The sequence below is a fragment of the Caretta caretta genome, chromosome 3, assembly GCF_965140235.1.
Source record: "Caretta caretta isolate rCarCar2 chromosome 3, rCarCar1.hap1, whole genome shotgun sequence".
NCBI lineage: Eukaryota > Metazoa > Chordata > Testudines > Cheloniidae > Caretta > Caretta caretta.
Window position 1 is genome coordinate 6,110,311 of NC_134208.1, and position 21,416 is coordinate 6,131,726.

Sequence of the window (21,416 nt, forward strand, 5' to 3'; positions counted from 1 at the left end):
AACAAAAGGACGAATTCCTTCACACAACGCACAGCCAGCCTGTGGAACTCCTTGACAGAGGATGTTGGGAAGGCCAAGACCATAACAGGGTGCAAAAAGGAACTAGGTAAGTTCATGGAGGATAGGCCCATCAATGGCTCTTAGCTAGGATGGGCAGGGACGGTATCCCTAGCCTCTGTTTGCCAGAAGCTGGGAATGGGTGACAGGGGATGGATCACTTGATGATTCCCTGTTCTGTTCATTCCCTCTGGGGCACCTGGCATTGGCCACTGTCGGAAGACCGGAGACTGGGCTTGATGGAGCTTTGGTCTGACTCAGTATGGCCGTTCTTATGTTATGGGAAGGAGAGTGGAGATCTAGATTCCAGTTGAAAGCTTTGTGTTATTAGTCCCTCATTTTCAGAGCACAACACTTACTCACCTCAAGAGAACACCCCACCCCATTTCTGGCTTGCAGCAAGGCTCCCTTCTGAAAAGGATGCCTTCGAATCTGTGGGGTTATCCATTGGGTTCCACTGTTAACCCCACTGAGCATCTTCCAAAAGCACTGAGGGACGACAATTACTGCAAACACGCCTTACAAAGCATCTCCACCAGCATGAACATAACCAGGCCCCACCTGGAAGAACACTGGATGCCATGAAATCAATTCTGTGATTTATTTCAGTTGCTGGTTTACAAAAGACGCTTGAAATAATAAAAGCAGAAGTGAGTTTTCAAAGCAGCATAAAAGAGCGATTAGTATCCAGCCAACCCCGTATGAAACCCTCAAATGTACAGCTTAAATTGACAACAAAAGCCTCAATCACAAGGAAAATAAACACTCGTGCCCAAGCAAGGCAGCACTTAGGGCTTGACTAGCAGCTGGCCAGGGTCCAAGGTTTGGGCACGCGGCCAGGTCAGAACTAACATCACTGGTCTCCAATCTGAACAGTGGACATCAAGGGGCGCTAGCTGCTTTCAGGAGATTTCATGGGACAAAAACTCCTCCACTCATCTCTTATCGCAAAGGCATTGGCCATGTCTGAACTAGAAAACAGGCCTTTCTGTTGGGGGCAGAGCAAACCAAACCCAGAGCAGTGAGTTTGAATGCCAGAGGTGGAAGCTTAACCCTACAAAACATTTACAGGGTTTCAGATGAGTGGTTTAGAATCATTACTAACTGAATTAGCTGTAGATGCAGGAGGCACTTGGGAAGTCACCCATCCCCTCTAAACTCTATTTCCTAGCTTGAAATGTTCAGTCACTTCCTAGCCAGGGAATTTCCTCCCCCGCCCGGCCCCTCTATTTTTCTGCAGTTTACTTTATTTGCTAAGTATATAATGACTCTCGATTTACTGCTCCCTGCGGCTTTCAGACTTTGATTTGGCCTCCTCATTTGCTGGGAGAGGTCAGTGTCTTACATCACAACACATGCAGGAGAACTGCCTCAAATCAGAGCCTGATGCTAAAATCCCTCGCTGAGATGCTTGCATTCAGAGGCAAGCGAAAAGAAAGGCCGTTATCCTGCTTGATGTGGCTCGCTGGGCCCAGGCTTCCCCACCTTTTCCGCTGGCTAGCTTGAAAACCAAAACCCAGAGGCAAAATCTAGCTTATAGGGAGTGCAGCTGTCCCCAGTATGAAACTGGCAGGGCCCACACCATTGCACAAGCAGCAAGATACTCAAATGAAGCAGGAAGCTGGAGGTTGAAATCTTCCAAGGGCAAATTCAGAGTCTCGAAATCTTCTGCAGCAAAGAATTGTCGTGAACATCCTCTAGCCACTTGATGAGGATCTTATTCAGATCAGCTGCCCTGTAAAAACAAAAACACAAAAACACTCCGTGAAGCTAGGAATACTCCTTACTGTGCTTTCTCCAGCCTAGTTTCACGTCCCAAGGAATTAGGCTTCCATCTATTTCCTAGGGAGACTGCTCCATAGCCCAACAGATTTCACAGCTGTCCTGCTTTGCTGTGGGGAAATATTATTTCCCATGGAAAGTTTAGAAGAAAATGATACCTCGTTACCACCAGTTGTTAATAAAAAGTGGCATTAACGTGGGGAAAATGCAGGCTGCCAATTAGAAGAGGCTGAAAATTTGACCCAAAAATGCCTTTTTGACTAAACAGAACGTTAATTATTTTATTGTTCTAATTTTTCAATCAAAGCATTGTACCAAGTCCAATGCCCTACCGAATACTATTACATCAACACTCCTGCTTTTATCAACCAAACTTGTAATCTCTTCAAAAAATGAATTGGACAAAATCTATTTTCCATAAATCCATGTTTACTGGCATTAATTATTACCCTCCTTTAAATTCTTTGTTATCATAGAATCATAGACTATCAGGGTTGGAAGAGACCTCAGGAGGTCATCTAGTCCAACCTCCTGCTCAAAGCAGGACCAATCCCCAACTAAATCAGCCCAGCCAGGGCTTTGTCAAGCCTGACCTTAAAAACCTCTAAGGAAGGAGATTCCACCACCTCCCTAGGTAACGCATTCCAGTGTTTCACCACCCTCCTAGTGAAAAAGTTTTTCCTAATATCCAATCTAAATCTCCCCCACTGCAACTTGAGACCATTACTCCTTGTCCTGTCATCCGCTACCACTGAGAATAGTCTAGATCCATCCTCTTTGGAACCACCTTTCAGGTAGTTGAAAGCAGCTATCAAATCCCCCCTCATTCTTCTCTTCTGTAGACTAAACAATCCCAGTTCCCTCAGCCTCTCCTCATAAATCATGTGCCCCAGCCCCCTAATCATTTTTGTTGCCCTCCACTGGACGCTTTCCAATTTTTTTCACATCCTTCTTGTAGTGTGGGGTCCAAAACTGGACACAGTACTCCAGATGAGGCCTCACCAATGTCGAATAGAGGGAAATGATCATGTCCCTCGATCTGCTGGCAATGCCCCTACATCTACATCCCAAAATGCCATTGGCCTTCTTGGCAACAAGGGCACACTGTTGACTCATATCCAGCTTCTCGTCCACTGTAACCCCTAGGTCCTTTTCTGCAGAACTGCTGCTTAGCCAGTCGGTCCCCAGTCTGTAGCAGTGCATGGGATTCTTCCGTCCTAAGTGCAGGACTCTCCACTTGTCCTTGTTGAACCTCATCAGATTTCTTTTGGCCCAATCCTCTAACTTGTCTAGGTCCCTCTGTATCCTATCCCTACCCTCCAGCGTATCTACCTCTTCTGCCAGTTTAGTGTCATATGCAAACTTGCTGAGGGTGCAATCCACGCCATCCTCCAGATCATTAATGAAGATATTGAACAAAACCAGCCCTTTTGGCATTTCGCTTGATACCGGCTGCCAACTAGACATGGAGCCATTGATCACTACCCGTTGAGCCCGACGATCTAGCCAGCTTTCTATCCACCTTATAGTCCATTCATCCACCCCATACTTCTTTAACTTGCTGGCAAGAATACTGTGGGAGACCGTGTCAAAAGCTTTTCTAAAGTCAAGGAACAACACGTCCACCGCTTTCCCCTCATTCACAGAGCCAGTTATCTCGTCTTAGAAGGCAATTAGACTAGTCAGACATGACTTGCCCTTGGTGAATCCATGCTGACTGTTCCTGATCACTTTCCTCTCCTCTAAGTGCTTCAGAATTGATTCCTTGAGGACCTGCTCCATGATTTTTCCAGGGACTGAAATGAGGCTGACTGGCCTGTAGTTCCCCGGATCCTCCTCCTTCCCTTTTTTTTAAAAAGATGAGCACTACGTGAGCCTTTTCCCAGTCATCCGGGACTTCCCCCGATGCCATGAGTTTTCAAAGATAATGGCCAATGGCTCTTGAATCACAGCTGCCAACTCCTTTACCACTCTCGGATGCAGCGCATCCGGCCCCATGGACTTGTGCACATCCAGCTTTTCTAAATAGTCCCAAACCACTTCTTTCTCCACAGAGGGCTGGTCACCTCCTCCCCATGCTGTGCTGCCCAGTGCAGTAGTCTGGGAGCTGACCTTGTTCGTGAAGACCGAGACAAAAAAAGGCATTCAGTACATTAGCTTTTTCCACATTCTCGGTCACTAGGTTGCCTCCCTCATTCAGTAAGGGGCCCACACTTTCCTTGACTTTCTTCTTGTTGCTAACATACCTGAAGAAACCCTTCTTGTTATTCTTAACATCTCTTGCTAGCTGCAACTCCAAGTGTGATTTGGCCTTCCTGATTTCACTCCTGCATGCCTGAGCAATATTTTTATACTCCTCCCTGGTCATTTGTCCAATCTTCCACTTCTCGTAAGCTTCTTTTTTGTGTTTAAGATCAGCAAGGATTTCACTGTTAAGCCAAGGTAGTCGCCTGCCATATTTTCTTTCTACACATCGGGATGGTTTGTCCCTGCATCCTCAATAAGGATTCTTTAAAATACAGCCAGCTCTCCTGGATTCCTTTCCCCCTCTTGTTATTCTCCCAGGGGATCCTGCCCATCAGTTTCCTGAAGGAGTCAAAGTCTGCTTTTCTGAAGTCCAGGGTTCGTATTCTGCTGCTCTCCTTTCTTCCTTGTGTCAGGATCCTGAACTCGACCATCTCATGGTCACTGCCTCCCAGGTTCCCATCCACTTTTGCTTCCCCTACTAATTCTTCCAAGTTTGTGAGCAGCAGGTCAAGAAGAGCTCTGCCCTTATTATTAGAGTCCCTTATCAGTCACTCCATTGTTTTGCCCAGGATCAATGCCAGGCAGACAGGTCTGAGACTACATGGGTCATCCCGTTTACCCTTTTTAAAGGCCGGGGGAGTTACGACAACTTATTGAAAAAAAATCAACCCTAATGGTCCAGACTGGAGGGACTCACAGGCTAGAACCCAGATCTGCAGGGCTCTGAGCAACTGAAGCATCTATGCTACCACGTGGCAGAGCGGCAATCAAAGCACTATAAAGCCTGGGAGACTAAGGACCACAGGAAGTGCCACCCACAGAGGACCTGATTGGTAGCACCTCCCACCAACTTCTGATTGGTCCAGGTGCACTATTTAAGCATGGAAGGAGTTCTAGGAAGCTGTCTGTGCAACTTGGTAGTACCCAGTCTTCTGCTACAACATAGCTCTTTCTTATTCCCTGCATTGGTCCCAGCTCTAACCCTTAGCTTGATTCCTGATCCCAGCTGCCAGCTACGATCTTCAGCTAGACTCCTGATCCCTGACTCTGGCTTGACCCCTGATCAACTTGACTCTTGGTTTCCGACGCCAGCTCTGACCCCTTGGCTTGACCCCTGATTCCTGTTCAAACTATCAGGCCCTACTTCTGCTCCGACCACTAGCCCAGACTCCTGGTTCTACCCGCTAGGTCAGACCATCCATATCCCAGTTTTGACACCAGCGAGCTCCTTGGTCAGCTCTTCTAAAACTCTTGGATGCAAGTTATCTGGAGCTGCTAATTTAAAATGTCTAATATCATTAGGAGCTGCTGTTTAACATCCTCCTGAGTTACTGCTGGACTGGAAAGTATTTCCTCATCCAGTGATATGAATCCATCATCTGGCTTTTTCCCAGTAGAGAAACACAGGTCAGCATTAACTCACTGACCTTTGTTCCCTCTCATCCAAGTTGGAATGTGCATGGGAGGGCGTCTGCATCAATCCTCCAGCAAATCCATTTCAGGCCAATGGATCAGCCAACACAACCCTGCTAGACGTCTTCAAAGGGGAAGACCCACTTGTCAGTGCCTACTGTCTCCTCGGTACGAACCAGTCAATCATTTTGTTCCCATCCATGCAGATACTTGATATTTTATCCAGTGGTGAGAAGCAGACACATGCATGTGACAGACACAAGGGTGCGGGGGGCTCGGTCTACTCGGCTCTAACGATGGGTTTCTTCAGGTATGTTGGCAACAAGAAGAAAGCCAAGGAATGTGTGGGCCCCTTACTGAATGAGGGAGGCAACCTAGTGACAGAGGATGTGGAAAAAGCTAATGTACTCAATGCTTTTTTTGCCTCTGTTTTCACTAACAAGGTCAGCTCCCAGACTGCTACGCTGGGCATCACAAAATGGGGAAGAGATGGACAGCCCTCTGTGGAGATAGAGGTGGTTAGGGACTATTTAGAAAAGCTGGACGTGCACAAGTCCATGGGGCCGGACGAGTTGCATCCGAGAGTGCTGAAGGAACTGGCGGCTGTGATTGCAGAGCCATTGGCCATTATCTTTGAAAACTCGTGGCGAACCGGGGAAGTCCCGGATGACTGGAAAAAGGCTAATGTAGTGCCAATCTTTAAAAAAGGGAAGAAGGAGGATCCTGGGAACTACAGGCCAGTCAGCCTCACTTCAGTCCCTGGAAAAATCATGGAGCAGGTCCTCAAAGAATCAATCCTGAAGCACTTGCATGAGAGGAAAGTGATCAGGAACAGCCAGCATGGATTCACCAAGGGAAGGTCATGCCTGACTAATCTAATCGCCTTCTATGATGAGATTACTGGTTCTGTGGATGAAGGGAAAGCAGTGGATGTATTGTTTCTTGACTTTAGCAAAGCTTTTGACACGGTCTCCCACAGTATTCTTGTCAGCAAGTTAAGGAAGTATGGGCTGGATGAATGCACTACAAGGTGGGTAGAAAGCTGGCTAGATTGTCGGGCTCAACGGGTAGTGATCAATGGCTCCATGTCTAGTTGGCAGCCGGTATCAAGTGGAGTGCCCCAAGGGTCGGTCCTGGGGCCGGTTTTGTTCAATATCTTCATAAATGATCTGGAGGATGGTGTGGATTGCACTCTCAGCAAATTTGCGGATGATACTAAACTGGGAGGAGTGGTAGATACGCTGGAGGGGAGAGATAGGATACAGAAGGACCTAGACAAATTGGAGGATTGGGCCAAAAGAAATCTGATGAGGTTCAATAAGGATAAGTGCAGGGTCTTGCACTTAGAACGGAAGAACCCAATGCACAGCTACAGACTAGGGACCGAATGGCTAGGCAGCAGTTCTGCGGAAAAGGACCTAGGGGTGACAGTGGACGAGAAGCTGGATATGAGTCAGCAGTGTGCCCTTGTTGCCAAGAAGGCCAATGGCATTTTGGGATGTATAAGTAGGGGCATAGCGAGCAGATCGAGGGACGTGATTGTTCCCCTCTATTCGACATTGGTGAGGCCTCATCTGGAGTACTGTGTCCAGTTTTGGGCCCCACACTTCAAGAAGGATGTGGATAAATTGGAGAGAGTCCAGCGAAGGGCAACAAAAATGATTAGGGGTCTGGAACACATGAGTTATGAGGAGAGGCTGAGGGAGCTGGGATTGTTTAGCCTGCAGAAGAGAAGAATGAGGGGGGATTTGATAGCTGCTTTCAACTACCTGAAAGGGGGTTCCAAAGAGGATGGCTCTAGACTGTTCTCAATGGTAGCAGATCACAGAACGAGGAGTAATGGTCTCAAGTTGCAGTGGGGGAGGTTTAGGTTGGATATTAGGAAAAACTTTTTCACTCAGAGGGTGGTGAAACACTGGAATGGGTTACCTAGGGAGGTGGTAGAATCTCCTTCCTTAGAGGTTTTTAAGGTCAGGCTTGACAAAGCCCTGGCTGGGATGATTTAACTGGGAATTGGTCCTGCTTCGAGCAGGGGGTTGGACTAGATGACCTTCTGGGGTCCCTTCCAACCCTTATATTCTATGATTCTATGATTCTATGATGCTTGGCAATAGGGCACAGTGACCTCAGCCGGTATGTGGGGGAAAGCTTGGGCTGTGATTTTTCTTCAAGGATTGAACTGTGAGGCCCATAAGATGGTCACAGTCCCTGTGATTGTCAAAAATAGGTCAGTGAACTGGGTGTTGAAGGCTCCTTTACCTCCTAGGCTTTGAACACCTCCTTTTGGAGACACCCAGGATTCATGCAAAGAGAAGCAGAACATTTGCATTAATGGGTTGGTGCCTGGATACCATGGTGAGAGGTGCTGTGGAAACATCTGAGACAGACCAAATCAGCCCACCTTGTTCAGCAGTGGCCAACATCAGAGGAAAGCAACAAATTCCAGTGTGGGTGATTCCCTTCTGCCTCCCTGAAATTCCCCTTGGATATGGGATTCATTTCCCACCCTACAGTGCTGCCTGGTATAGCAGCGCTGCCAAACAGCTACAGCAGCCCACTCCACCCCAGAGTGGCGTGATCAACAGAGGATGGCAAAGACGGTGCAAGTGAGGGTTGACAAGCTAGTGCTGTAAAGCAAAAGGAAGTCTTTAAGTGAAAGGTACCAAGCTCAGTAGCAGGATTAAGAGAGAGAGCAAGGTGGTGTCTAATTATCTGCTACAGCCACAATTCAACGAGCAGCCCTTTCCCCCTCCCCCCAGGACATGAATGATCTTCCACGTCCCGGGCACATCTTGATAGCACTCAGTAAAAGAGCCACCCAAGAGACAATGTCACTGGGAAAGTGACAGGGCATCGCCTCCAGATGGAGTGAACCCCAAGTATTTATTTCCAGTGATAGACACTGATGATGACAGACATCGCTTCTGCTGACTCCAGTCTCAGAGGGCGACTGTGCTAGATAATAAGAAGAACAGGAGGACTTGTGGCACCTTAGACACTAACATTTATCTGAGCATAAGCTTTTGTGGAGTCTTCCTGTTCTTTTTGCTGATACAGACTAACTCTGAAACCTGTCAGTGCTAGATACTGTCACCCCTTTGTCTGACGGATGCTGGTATCTCAGAATTACTCACTGGACCATGATCAAAAGGCTGCTTGTTGATTGGCTCAGAGGATCACTTGTCTTCCACATTAGCCAATCACATAGTAGCTCTCTCATACAAGTGCTTTTTGACATCTGTTGTCAGTAGTCCATGCATGTTGGCTCCAGGATGGCTGGCGGGGCCAGTGACTGAGTGGTAAATAGAGGTTGCATTTAATACAGTTAGAGAAATGTCAGCACGGAACCTTGACCTTTAAATCATGTTTCTAATCGCATTTTTAAAAAAAATCTCTTTCTAGTACAAATGGTGAGAGCTGCTAGCTCAGCAAAGAGTCAACACTCCTCAGAACAAATGCTTGTGGACTGAACGGCGTTAGGGTTTCTCAGAGAAATTAAAGACGGAAAAGACCTGTTATTAACAGTCACTCGTTCAGCACCTTCCAGCTGAGGATCTCCCAAGTGTTTCACAGCACTCCCGAGTTAAGCATCAACACTGATCTTCATTCTACCGATGAAGCAACTGTGGCACGTGTACGTTAACAAACTTGCCCTAAATCACACCCAAGGAACTGGGACTAGACACCAGATCTATCTATAGAATAGACAGAATCATAGGGTTGGAAGGGACCTCAGGAGGTCATCTAGTCCAACCCCCTGCTCAAAGCAGGACCAATCCCCAATTTTTGCCCCAGATCCCTAAATGGCCCCCTCAAGGATTGAACTCACAACCCTAGGTTTAGCAGGCCAATGCTCAAACCACTGAGCTATCCCTCCCCACATCCAGGTCCTTACACTGGGGTCTATCACCAACACCTGAGCTCCCCAGTTGCGGCACCTAAAGCTTTTCCTAAGTCATATTGACCATTGATCAATGCAGAACTGGTCCTTCTACTATCTTCGCCAGTGCCTCATCTGGTAGAGTTTGAAGTATCCAGGAATAGGGTTTCCATTGGTTGATTATTCTACAGATCTGACTGGCATGGGGTGAGAACAAAGCCCACAAATAGAGCATCGAGCAAGAAATAAATGTTATTTTTGAGGTGATGTTTTGATCTACTCTATTAGGATCTAGCAAGGTCAGCATTGCCCTTTCACACAGTTAAAAACCAATTTAGGGAATACTAAGAGTACAGATTGCTGGTTTTGCAAGCTCATGTTGCAAGCTCACCAACAATTTGTGCTTTCGTAGCTTCAACTTGTCACAATGTCTGGAATCCTTGGGAAATCCCCTGAAGATTGCATTTTGCATGTAGCTGGCATCCTAGAGTTCTCTATTTAATTCAGCTTTTAGAGCCAAATCCTCAGATGGTGTCAGTCAGCATAGTTGGTGTGAAGTCTGGTTCATACACAAGGCAGTTTTCAAGGGATTTCCCAAGAATTACATGTTGGGAGCTTGAAACTGAGACAAGCAGAAGCCACTAAACTGCAAACATGTGATGAGTTTGCAACATGAGGAACTTCTGCCAGAGCGCAAGAGAGAAACAAAATAAATAAGATGTAATCACATTAAACAGCCATGGAACCATTTAAGTTTTGAAAACATCCATTCTGACATTCCTGAGTTATTTGAACACTAAGGAAGAAGCAAGTTTTCACCCAAGGAGATGGTACAGATGCTGGTTGGCCAGTGAATGACTCCAACCCAGCTTTGTTTCAGAAGTTCATCGGGATTGGTGTGTCATCCTGAACGAGGAACTCAAACTTTGTCTTATCTGAGGAAACCTGGTTTTGCAATCAACCTGAACACTTGGAAAAAATCACGTTCCAGTGCAGTGATTGGGCTTTTGTGAACTATACAACCATACCAAGGTGTGATACTCCACATGGGTGCATGCGAGCATACAGAACTGAAGGAGAAGGAGCCAGGAAACCTTGAGTTCTAACATGACTAGACCTCTGCCAGTGACCTGTGTGGGGCTAGATGCAAGCCAATTAATCTCTCTTTGCTTCCGCTGCCTTATCTGTGGAATGAAGATTATAATGTCTATCATACGGGGAGTTGGGAGCAGAGACTAATTAGTCTTTGAAAGCAAAAAAACGCTGGGTGAATGCTGTAACTCTTTACTGATGCACTATCACATAATGCTTATGGGCCCAATTCTCCTCTCCTGTATCCCAGTGGAACTGCCTTGACTTGAATGGAGTTACCCCAGCTTTACACCAAATGGGGCTCAGAAGACAAATCAGGCCCAGTGAGACCAGCTGGGAAAATCAGATGGGATCCAAACTCTCCCAAAATTTAAGGAGCGTTCAGGTCCCATGGCAAAATAATTCAAACCGCCCGGGGGGAGAGGGAAGCGGAGGAAGCTCTTCAATCCATTCCAACAGTCATGCAGGCAACTAACGAATCCTCTGCTGGTTCTTTTCAAGGTGGTCTCTGCTTAACATCCTTCTCCTGCAACATCACTGCTCTCTGGGCCTGTCAATGGGAGGCGCTCCATGCAGCTTCGGATCAGGCACTCAAACCTCACATATAAATTATTACGCTTTAGTACAAAACGCTACAATCTAGTTCTGGTCAAGGAGCAGTTTCCATTACAAACCCACTCTGCAGGCAGCCGGTGCATGCCGAGAGAGGTGTGAGCCTGTTCTGTTATACGTGCTAATAGAAAGTAACATTATTCAGCACGGATCTCTCTCCAGCCTTTGGACTGTCTAACGATTCTGACCTTTACTGCACTAGGCACTCTTAACACTGGCATTCGTACCCTGTAAAGCCAGGAGAATATTCCGCCTTGCAATTTAGTTGACAAGAGATTTTATATTATCTTGTAAAACAGCAGAAACCGAGTCTGATTCAAGTGGTGCTGCAGAGAGATTTATCTATCGGCCGTTAGTATTTATCATATTACACATGCACTTTGCAGAAATCCAATTGCTCCTGCTGACTTAACTGCCTTTCAGTCTATCGGCTTTTTTACAGCTTTTCTGACATTCAGGCAGACCCGTGATTTAATTCAAGGAGTCATGGATGAGCAGTCAGTGGGGAGTTATTTCCCAAGAAGCCAACCTGGAGAAGATGAAGTGCTCTCTCTCAGAGGTGCAGAGGTTCTGGGGCATGAAGAAGGGGTAGGTGGGTAATTTGGGAGGATGGATCCTTTCTGTGGGGCTGAGCTCTAGGAGAGAAACGGAATGGAGACTTACATAGACAAGAGACAGAGACCTAGGGATGGTGGTTTCACCCACTGGCTGATGGGCAAGGGTAAAGGAATCTCAGCTGTGTCGTTTCCTTTCCAATGATACGAAGGTTTAAATTAAAGAAAGGGTGGAGCCTTTAATTTACACCTTTGGCCCCCACCTCCCATTGTGGGTCTCTATTTGCTTGGGCCAGGCCCTTTCAAAAACCTGCAATGTCCTGCTCAAAGTCAGCAACAGCTAAGGGGAAGAAAGAACTCGCTGCTCTTGTGGAAGGGGACGGTAGAGGTAGCAATATGGTTAGCACGTCTTACACATCCCAAGTGATGGTGCTCCCCCCACTTCCCTAGGCAGATGGCTTCTCAAACTCCTTGGGAGGAAGGATGGGCCAGCGGTTAGGGTGATCGGCAGAAACTTGAGCTCAACTCAACTCTGACTGCCTGTGTGACCTTGGGCAAGTCACTTAACCTCACTGTGCCTCAGTTTCCCCATCTGTAAAATGGAGATACTAGTCACGCCCTCCCTCCCAGGGGTGTGTGAAGATAAAAATGTTTGTGACAGAGTGAAGGGTCACATGCTGGGAGGGAGAGAAGAAAAAAAGGAGCTGACAAATTATCCAGTCCTCTCAGAGACTGCTGGCAGTGTGTGTGTGTGTGTGTGTGTGTGTGTCTGGGCCTACATAAATCAGACCCAGTTCCTTGCAAGAGGGGGAGAAGGATGAGGAAGGATGCACTCTGAAGCAGAACCTAAGGAAAAACAGGGGCAGAAAGGGGCAGGGGTTGAAGAAAAGATCAGCACCTGCTGGGGAAAACGTATTAGGTTTGGGGGGCAGGTTCTAATACGAGAGCACCTGGGAGACTGGCCCCTATCAGGACAGTGCAATTAAAATGAAATAAATGCACCCTCTTCCCAAGTCTATGAACTCTTTACAGCTGTTAAATTTACAGTGTAACGCTTCCACTTCTTAGAGGAAGGATCTTTGCAGACCATTTCAGTGTTCCAGACTGTAGAGCTAAGTGTTAGTACAAATCCATAGCTCGGTAGCTAGTGCCCACGTTCTCTAAGGCTCTAGGGAAGAGAAGCAGCATAAACTTCAGAAAGGATGCCTGTATCCACTGCATACAGCACACTTGTTTGCATTTCCTAGAAGAAAGCCTGGAGATGGCCATTCTGGCCCATATTTAAAATGGAAAATATACTGAGGAAGAATGTGAAGAAATGAAGTAGTCCGATAAAGGATGGATGAGCTAAGATACACTATTCTTGTGAGAATTTGGAGGAGCCCACATCCCATGACATAAATATCAGGAGCATTACTAGTAGCCCCTCAAATGCATTCACCCTGCACTAGGAGGAATCCGTGTCAGAGACAAGAACGTACTCCATGAGGGAAATGTAGTATAATGGTTTATTGCTATACGAAAGTCAAATTGAATTTGCCATTCACACTCCTCCTAGACCCTCGGTGCAAAAGCCTCCCCTGGAAACTGAGGCCTTGCCAGAGAGGTAAGAGAACTAGAGACTTTGGGTGTAGATCAGGATACATTAAATAGTGACACAGTCCTTTTGATAAATATTAGTACCTCAATTACTGTCTGAACTCCCCGGGGCCGGAGAGCACCCACCAGTTCACAATGCTCGCGACTGGGGTACTCAGACACTCCAGTAAAAGGGGCCATATAAGGACCACAGAATGTATAGGTTGAACTTTGACTAAGTTTTGCCTTTTCCTAACGAACCCCCATGACTCCGGCTCCGGCCCGCTTGCCTCACCGTCCACAATTCCCTTCCCCCTCCAGTGACCTGGAGATGCTGATGGTAATTGCCTCTCCGTCACTGGGTATGCGAGCCGCACACACTTAGCTGTTCTAATCCGTTCTTGTGAGACGATCCCTCCCAGCCTGGCTCATCTTTGGCTCTCTTTCGCTGATAATTACTTGTGTTGAAATAAGGGCCAGCTGAGGACATGGGCTAAGCTAATGAGGCTACTTTAATAGAGTTCATAAAAAAAACCCCACGCCCCCCAGCGGGCTGGACCACACCATTCTTTACACAATCGCAAGCTGCCAGAGGACAAGCTTGGAAGCTGCAGCACAGTAAGACAGGGATGCTTGGATCGCACACGAGCTGCCGGAGGTCCCAGCTGGGCTGATGTCACTGAAGACTTGCCCTGCAGCCCAGGGGAGCTCCCCGTGCGGCACGACCGGGGCGGTAATGAACGCTCTCGTGAGCTGGTGGGCGGGACGTGCATTTGGGGTCAAATCCAACAGTCCCCATGCAGGCAGAACCTCCACTGACCTCACCGGGGGATTTTGCCTAAGTGCCGCAAGCAGCTGGCTCGGTGGGGGTAGCCTCTCCGAATTCTTGTGCTGGGCCATGGGATGAAGACGAAGGCTCGTGGCAAAGTCAGGAGCTGTGTTGTGGCCCCGGGCGGTAATGCTGCCATATGCACAGGCCTAATTCATGGAGGTGCTGAGCCACCCTGGCTCCCTCTGAAGTCAATGGGAGCTGGGGGCGCTCAGCCCACTGAAAATCAGAGCCAAATATGCAGTGATCTGCCATGACCCATTTGGTCTGGTCCCTCCAGCATAGGCTCATACTTGTCACTAATTCATTTAGCTAATTGCACAAGGCTTCATCATCGAGCCGGGGGTGCAGGGGGAATAATCCGTGATGATCCCTGTGGGCAAATCAGTTCACGGATCAGACCACAAGAGCTGACTGCCCTTACTAGCTCCGCTTGCAGGGCTGCGAGCGTTCTCAGTCACCAGACCCGTCCGAGCCTTTAGCAAACACCAGCCACGGCACCCCACTCCCTCACCACACCTATTTAGACTTGCCGAAAGCTCGCTCTGTGCAAGGTCACTGGAGCGAGAGCTGGCTTCCAAGCAGCGCTTACATTCAGGCCCCCAGCGGGTCTTTAACCACTCGCCAACCCGCCCCCGCTGTGCATGCGGTACCTTTCCATCTGAATCCAGTGTCCGCACTCTTCAATGTGGCCCCGGGTCAGCTGGAGAATCTGGACAGAGGTGCAGAAGAACAATGAGACACGGTTTCGCTCCAGAGAGGCTGCCGTGCCCCTCAAAGGTACAAAGGCTTTTAGAACAGGTTGCTGCTTAGGACCGGCCGTATGGGATCAGCCCTATCGACCCTGGCACCATGACCCCAGTGGTGGCCAATTCCTGACGCCTGAGAGGAAGGTCAACTCCCTGGCCCAGGCGTGTGGTGCTATACCTAGCTCGAAGAGCATTTCGGCCTGACCCCTGCATGTGGCCTGAAGTATGAGGTCTGATCGCCCTTCTCAGCTGGCACAGCTTATGGGATTTATGCAGCTCGTTAGTCAAGGAAGCTGCAGGCTTTGGTTCAAGGCCCTCCTGCTTCTGGGAACTCCCCACAGTTGCTTCACACGTGAAGCATGAGCCACTTACGAGGGATGCATTCAACTGGGACGGAGTCCGAGGGAACCGACGTCAGCCCAACGACACTGGATATCCCTGGCCGCCGGGGAACCAGGACGCCATCAGGCAGCATCTTATCAGGGTGGATAATGCTGATCACTTACCCACTCCTCCATGCCTTTACTCAGCTTAGGATGGAGAACAAAGTCCTTCCCAGCAGTAACCATCAAAGCTGGAACCAGGATCTGCAGGGGGATCAAGACAGGGCTAGGAAACGAGACGCCCCCAGATCAGATCGTCCGCTCTGTAAACAATCTCCTTCCCCAGCGGGGTAGCGATCAATAGCCACTACCAGCGGTGCGGAGTGGGGCAGACTCACCTGGACTCCAGGGGAGTGCGGTGGGCAGGGGACAAGAACTGTGGTTACCTGGCAGCTGCCCGGCTCACTGCGTGGCCTCCTGCACCACCTTAGGAGCCCAGATCTGCAAGGACGGGGAACACGGCTAGGGAGAGTGGATTGCTCTCAGACCAACAGGCCTTTACAAGCCACGGCAGGGACAGGAGCTGGGAGAGCCAGGGGCTGCCACACGGCAGTGAGTCTGGAGAAGTGGCAGCCCTGCCACCTGGCTGTCCCACTCTGCTGCCTGCCTGCCTGCCTCCCTCCCCAGGTGATGATGCGCTGCCCAAAGGCCACGCACAATGGTGCGCATGAAACACCTGCAGAAGGGGAGCCCCAGGGCTTGTTGCAATTGCTCCTTTGCAGATAACCACACTTGAATTTCAATCCAGTTATCCGGTGTATGGAGAGCATGGGCGGCGCGTGAACCACCCCCCTTTGGGGAGGCTAGTCCTCTGCCCCCCCACCTCCTCCCAAGGCTCTGCCCCCCCCACCTATGAGAGCCCCAACCGCCCCCACCCCTGCGGATGGAGGAGCCCTGGCCCACCCGCCCCGACCCCCAGGCCACTGGCTGCTCGAAGCCCCGAGCTCCAGGCCACCAGCTGGATCTGAGCCCTCACTGGCTTCAGGGGAGAGGGGGAGTGTGGGTGGGGCCGCAGCATGGGTTAGGAGAGGCTTCGATACCCACCGCCCCTGAGGGAGAGCTACAGGCTGAAGCCCCAAAGCTTTGCGACCTTGGCAGGCATTTCTGCTCTACTGTACAGGAAATCACTCGGGGATGCTCGCCCATCCAGAGGTACAAGGAGCCCTTTTGAACTGCCCCAGTTAGGACAATTTATGCCTGTCCAAGCCCTGTGGCCATCCCAGCCAGAGCACCAGCAGACAGACTGTAGAGAGCAATTCTGCACTGGCCCCAAACGATCATTCCTCGATCTGAGACCACGCTGACCAACCAGCCTGACCTCCCGCGTCAACCAGCCCCGAGAAAACAGCTGGACAGAGGGAGTAGCTGGGCTCTAATGACCCTTTTCTGTCCCTCTTCTCTGAATTCCCCAGGGTAGCTGCTGACCCAAAGAGAGCAGGACAGGGACAATGCAAGCGAGACCAGAACCCCAGAGGGACATGCTGTCACACACTGCCCTGGGGGCGAGGGAGAACGGCTGGGACATGACCACTGTCTAATATAAATCACGACCCAGCCAATCAATGCCTCAGCTGATCTGCAGTGGAGGAAGTGCCCTAGGCTAGAGGCCACCCATGGACTCAAGAGTTGTCGTTTATATTTGTTGAGACTGAAAAGGAAGCGAGGTCACAGAGCCGGCACATGCCGGCGCATTCACTGCTCCAGCCAGTTGGTTAACCGCTCAGTGCCCTTTGGGTGGCTGGTACTGCCCTCTTGCGAAGGCAGCCTCGCTGAGTGGTTAGAGTACAGAACTGCTGTGAGACCTTGTCATGCCACCTCACTTCTCTGTGCCTCAGTTTCCCCAGCTCTGTAAAGCATTTTGAGATTTCCGGAGGAAGAGGGCTGCGTGAGTGCCAACTCCTGTTCTTCCGAGCACAGCCAGGCTGACCCCAAGTTCCGGCGTGGAGAATAAGGGAAAGCAAGAAGGGGCAGGACAACACCGGGCACTGCGGCAGGGCAGTTTGACAACTGCTGAAAGCAAATTCTGGGACTGTGTTCAAATCCTGCTGGGGTGGTCAGGCAGATTCTTAAAGGTATTTAGGTACCTAAAGCAGGCATCGCAGTACCTTTACAAATCTGGCCCTAAGTCCATAACCTACTGCAGCACCCCGTCCCGCTCCTGGCCAGTGGAGGATGGTTGACTCCGGATGTTTTGACCAGGTGACAGGGATTTCAGCCCTCCACAACCCCATATTCCCACCCTCTGGAAACTTTTCCTTTCTTGCGTGGAAAGGAGGCCCTGGGGGAATAGGCACAATGCTCCTAGAGGCTGAGAAGGAACCAGTTGCCAGTTCACTCCATGGGATGTACTGAGTGGGGATGGGTGTGTCTCAGTCCCAACTGCGGGATGACCCACAGACCCACAGGATCCCCAGGTCAGGCTCCCACATGGGGGTACCATGAAGGGCACCCTGCCCTTTGCCAACACTTTGCCTCTGGCAGAGAACACAGACATTCCAGATGCCGGATCCCAATGTGCCCGCAAGCCTAGAGGAGGCTAGACAGATGAGTCTAGCGCCTGTTACCAAGCTATTGTGGAAGTAGATAAAGGGAATTTGGATGCAGGCCTCTCTATTGAGCAGGAGGTCAGGCTAATTCTAGCTTTAATAACGTGAGATTTGTAGCAGCGGGGATAGCGCAAAGCGAGTGGAAAACAACTGTGAAAGAGGCTGTTGTGACCTTGTATTAGATAAGAATAGAATGCAGACTGTAAGAAAAATGGTAAGAAAAATAAGATATCATGAAGGAATATGTATAAACAATATGCAGTTGTTGCTTATTATTGTCTGTAATAAAGGTATAAAAACTTGCTCTAATTGTTTTCTTGTAGAGACCTGCGTAGGTGGGGGAAACCCTGTGTCCTAGGCCACTCTCTCCCTCTGTGCAATTGCTTGAGGTAATAAAGTGTATCTGATTTGCTGCACCCAACCCGAGAGTGAGAACTCTGTTTTTTTTCTCCGACACTACTGTTAATTCTGCTCCAGGTAACGAAGGCACCGCGGGCTGCCCCCAGCACGTTCCCTCATCTGCGAGTGGCCCAGGGTCCGGGATGGAGAATGCGAACCCAGCTCCGGCCCCTGCTCTGAGATCAGAGCCCAGAGACAGCTGCCGAGGGACAGCAGCACTAGGATCAGCTCTCACCTTCCTGTCTTTTGCAGAGAGGCCCCACTGCCAATTGGCTTGCACGTTCCGGTACCAGTTCAGTGGTCTCCTAAGGGTGAGACAGAGAGAGAAAGGTGGGAGGGACTTAAATCGTTAGTAGGGATCCCCGAGACGTTCTCGGTTGCTGCATTCCTTGGGGAGGCGCAGCTGAATCGGCGGGCCAAGATTTTGGCTGAGTTGGTATTTCCTTGCGACCCCAGGGCAGACCCCCCACAGCCCTCTTTGCTGGGCTTTCTATGGTGGTTCATCTTAGGATCCACTTGGGAACACGTGCTAGGCCTCCACGCAGTGGGGAGATTCTCAGGAGCCCCAGGCAGGGGACAGAGCGGTTTGTTTGCAAATGAAACAGCCGAGGGCCTTACAACAACTTCCCTGGGAACATCCCAGGCAGAGCCGAAGTTACCTCCCTCTCGCCAGCGCCAGACTCTTGCTTCGTTCTTTAGCTTAGCTTTTACCTGAAGCCAGACTTTTTATACTGCTGGATGAAGTACTGGAGATCCGCTCCCTGTAGGATCTGGCTTGGAGGTGGGTCTTCTGGCTTGCCAGCCAGAAGCCCTCCTGCAGAGAGAAAGAGAGAGAGGGTGAGAACATCTGCTAGGCACCGTCATGGGCAGGATCAACTGCAAATGATCCCGAGGCCGTGGCTCCAACAAAGGACTAAGGGCTTGCAGAGTGCCTCTGCAGACTCCCTGCACCCACCCTCTCTGTCCGTGCCGAGTTGTAAAGCCGGGTGACGCTCTGTGAATGGGATTTAGGCCGAGACAGGGAGCCCTGTGGTGACGGGTGGATGGCGTGTGAGTTTCCTGCCGGCCCAGGAGTTCAGGCTCCTCATTTAAACAGCTATAGGAGCGGCCTCCTCTCCAGAGACGCATGGCAGCTGCAGCTCCCACGGACGGTGCTCAGCGCCTGTGACCGCAACACCGCTTATTTAGGCACTTAAACGTGGATTTAGGTGCCTCGACTTTATGCACCAAAGCTCGTGATGTTCGGCCCAACGGCTACAGGGGCAGTGGGACAGAGGCCCAGTGGTGCCAGCTGGCAAAGGGTTCTCTAGTTTGTAACAGCAGCGCCTAACAGGCCTGACAAACTCACTGCACCTACCACTCTGCTTTCACAGAATGTATCCGTACCGGGGGTCACGTGAGCCTCACATGCAGCCCTGGCATGTCTAGGTGAGAACACGGCACTGGTAGAACTCACAGTGTGACGTTAAACCAATACGGTTAAACTGGTCCAAAAGGCGGGCCCACACTCCTCGTTCGCTGCGAGTCTCGTTTCTTTTGGTGTGAGACTCCTTTATTTCAGTTTCGCTTGCATGGCTTGAGAACAGGTTTCAGCTAAACCCAGATTAGCTGTTCACACTGAAATCCACACAGAGGTTCGCTCTAGGCTGGTTTCGAAGCCAACTTCAAGTCCTACCAGGGCATCTTTCTCCTTTGGACCGGCCCTCAGTGCCCGGAGTAGAACCCTGCAGCCCTCTGCATAGGCCACCCCTCCAGCAGGTTTTTGCAGGAGCCCCGTTTCTGGGCACGTGCCTCCAGCTGGAGCTGCGTAATGAATGCTTATCGCTGCTGCTATTTATAGCGCCCTTCTGCGGCGTGCATTGGTGGGTGATTTGATTAGAAAGCGCTGCGTAAGTGGATTTGCAAGAAAGGGAAGAAACCCAAGAAGGGAGATAGGAGTTTCAAAGCGTTGCCTTCAGGGGCTCTGGTTATCATTCAGCCGCTCCACTCAATCCCCCTGGCCAAGGCCTCCCTGCTGCTGCCCAGCTTTTAATTAAGGGGACAGGATGAAGGGTGTTTCTCAGATTGGTTCATAGATTTCACTACTCCCACCCTCGCCTAGTGCATGATCTACCCAGAGCAGCTTGCAAAGAAAAGCGATTTCTTTCTTAATACCAGCCTCTCTCCTCCCTGCAGGCACACAGGCCGGTTTGTTACTGCAGGGTTTCTCCCAAGCCTTGGGCTGCACACGCTGGGGTGTTATTGTAGGGTTGCACTATTATGGGACAATATGGACTATTATGGGACAATTCAACGCTTCTTTCTATCCACTCCTCCGTACACCTTCTCTCTCTCCTCCATCCCCTTCTGTCGTGTCCCTGGACTTTCTTTCGTCCAATGAACAACTCTACAATAACATACCTGCGAGCGTAGCCCAGCCCTTGCAAGCAAACCAAAGCAATCCTTTGTTATTGTAGGGTTCCTTGTGAAGTTGGGTCCATTCATAAATGATCTGGAGGATGGTGTGGATTGCACTCTCAGCAAATTTGCGGATGATACTAAACTAGGAGGAGTGGTAGATACGCTGGAGGGCAGGGATAGGATACAGAGGGACCTAGACAAATTGGAGGATTGGGCCAAAAGAAATCTGATGAGGTTAAATAAGGATAAGTGCAGGGTCCTGCACTTAGGACGGAAGAACCCAATGCACCGCTACAGACTAGGGACCGAATGGCTAGGCAGCAGTTCTGCGGAAAAGGACCTAGGGGTGACAGTGGATGAGAAGCTGGATATGAGTCAACAGCGTGCCCTTGTTGCCAAGAAGGCCAATGGCATTTTGGGATGTAGAAGTAGGGGCATAGCCAGCAGATCGAGGGACGTGATCGTTCCCCTCTATTCGACATTGGTGAGGCCTCATCTGGAGTACTGTGTCCAGTTTTGGACCCCACACTACAAGAAGGACGTGGATAAATTGGAGAGAGTCCAGCGAAGGGCAACAAAAATGATTAGGGGTCTGGAACACATGACTTATGAGGAGAGGCTGAGGGAGCTGGGATTGTTTAGTCTGCAGAAGAGAAGAATGAGGGGGGATTTGATAGCTGCTTTCAACTACCTGAGAGGTGGTTCCAGAGGGGATGGTTCTAGACTATTCTCAGTGGTAGAAGAGGACAGGACAAGGAGTAATGGTCTCAAGTTGCAGTGGGGGAGGTTTAGGTTGGATATTAGGAAAAACTTTTTCACTAGGAGGGTGGTGAAACACTGGAATGCGTTACCTAGGGAGGTGGTAGAATCTCCTTCCTTAGAAGTTTCTAAGGTC

General features: G+C 49.7%; 1 protein-coding gene across 2 annotated transcripts in view; it reads right to left on the minus strand.

Annotated features, from left to right (window-relative positions):
- Positions 1–644: 644 nt before the first annotated feature.
- EPHX2 (epoxide hydrolase 2) overlaps positions 645–21,416 on the minus strand; it is a 111,426-nt gene continuing 90,654 nt past the window's right edge. For both annotated transcript variants that reach the window (XM_048845879.2, XM_048845877.2), the window contains 5 exons: positions 18,833–18,935; positions 18,357–18,426; positions 15,300–15,380; positions 14,698–14,756; positions 645–1,792 (listed from right to left, as the gene is read on the minus strand). In XM_048845879.2, coding sequence (XP_048701836.2) covers positions 1,708–1,792; positions 14,698–14,756; positions 15,300–15,380; positions 18,357–18,426; positions 18,833–18,935 — 398 coding nt within the window. In that variant the 3' untranslated portion in view covers positions 645–1,707. The remainder of the gene's footprint in view (positions 1,793–14,697; positions 14,757–15,299; positions 15,381–18,356; positions 18,427–18,832; positions 18,936–21,416) is intronic.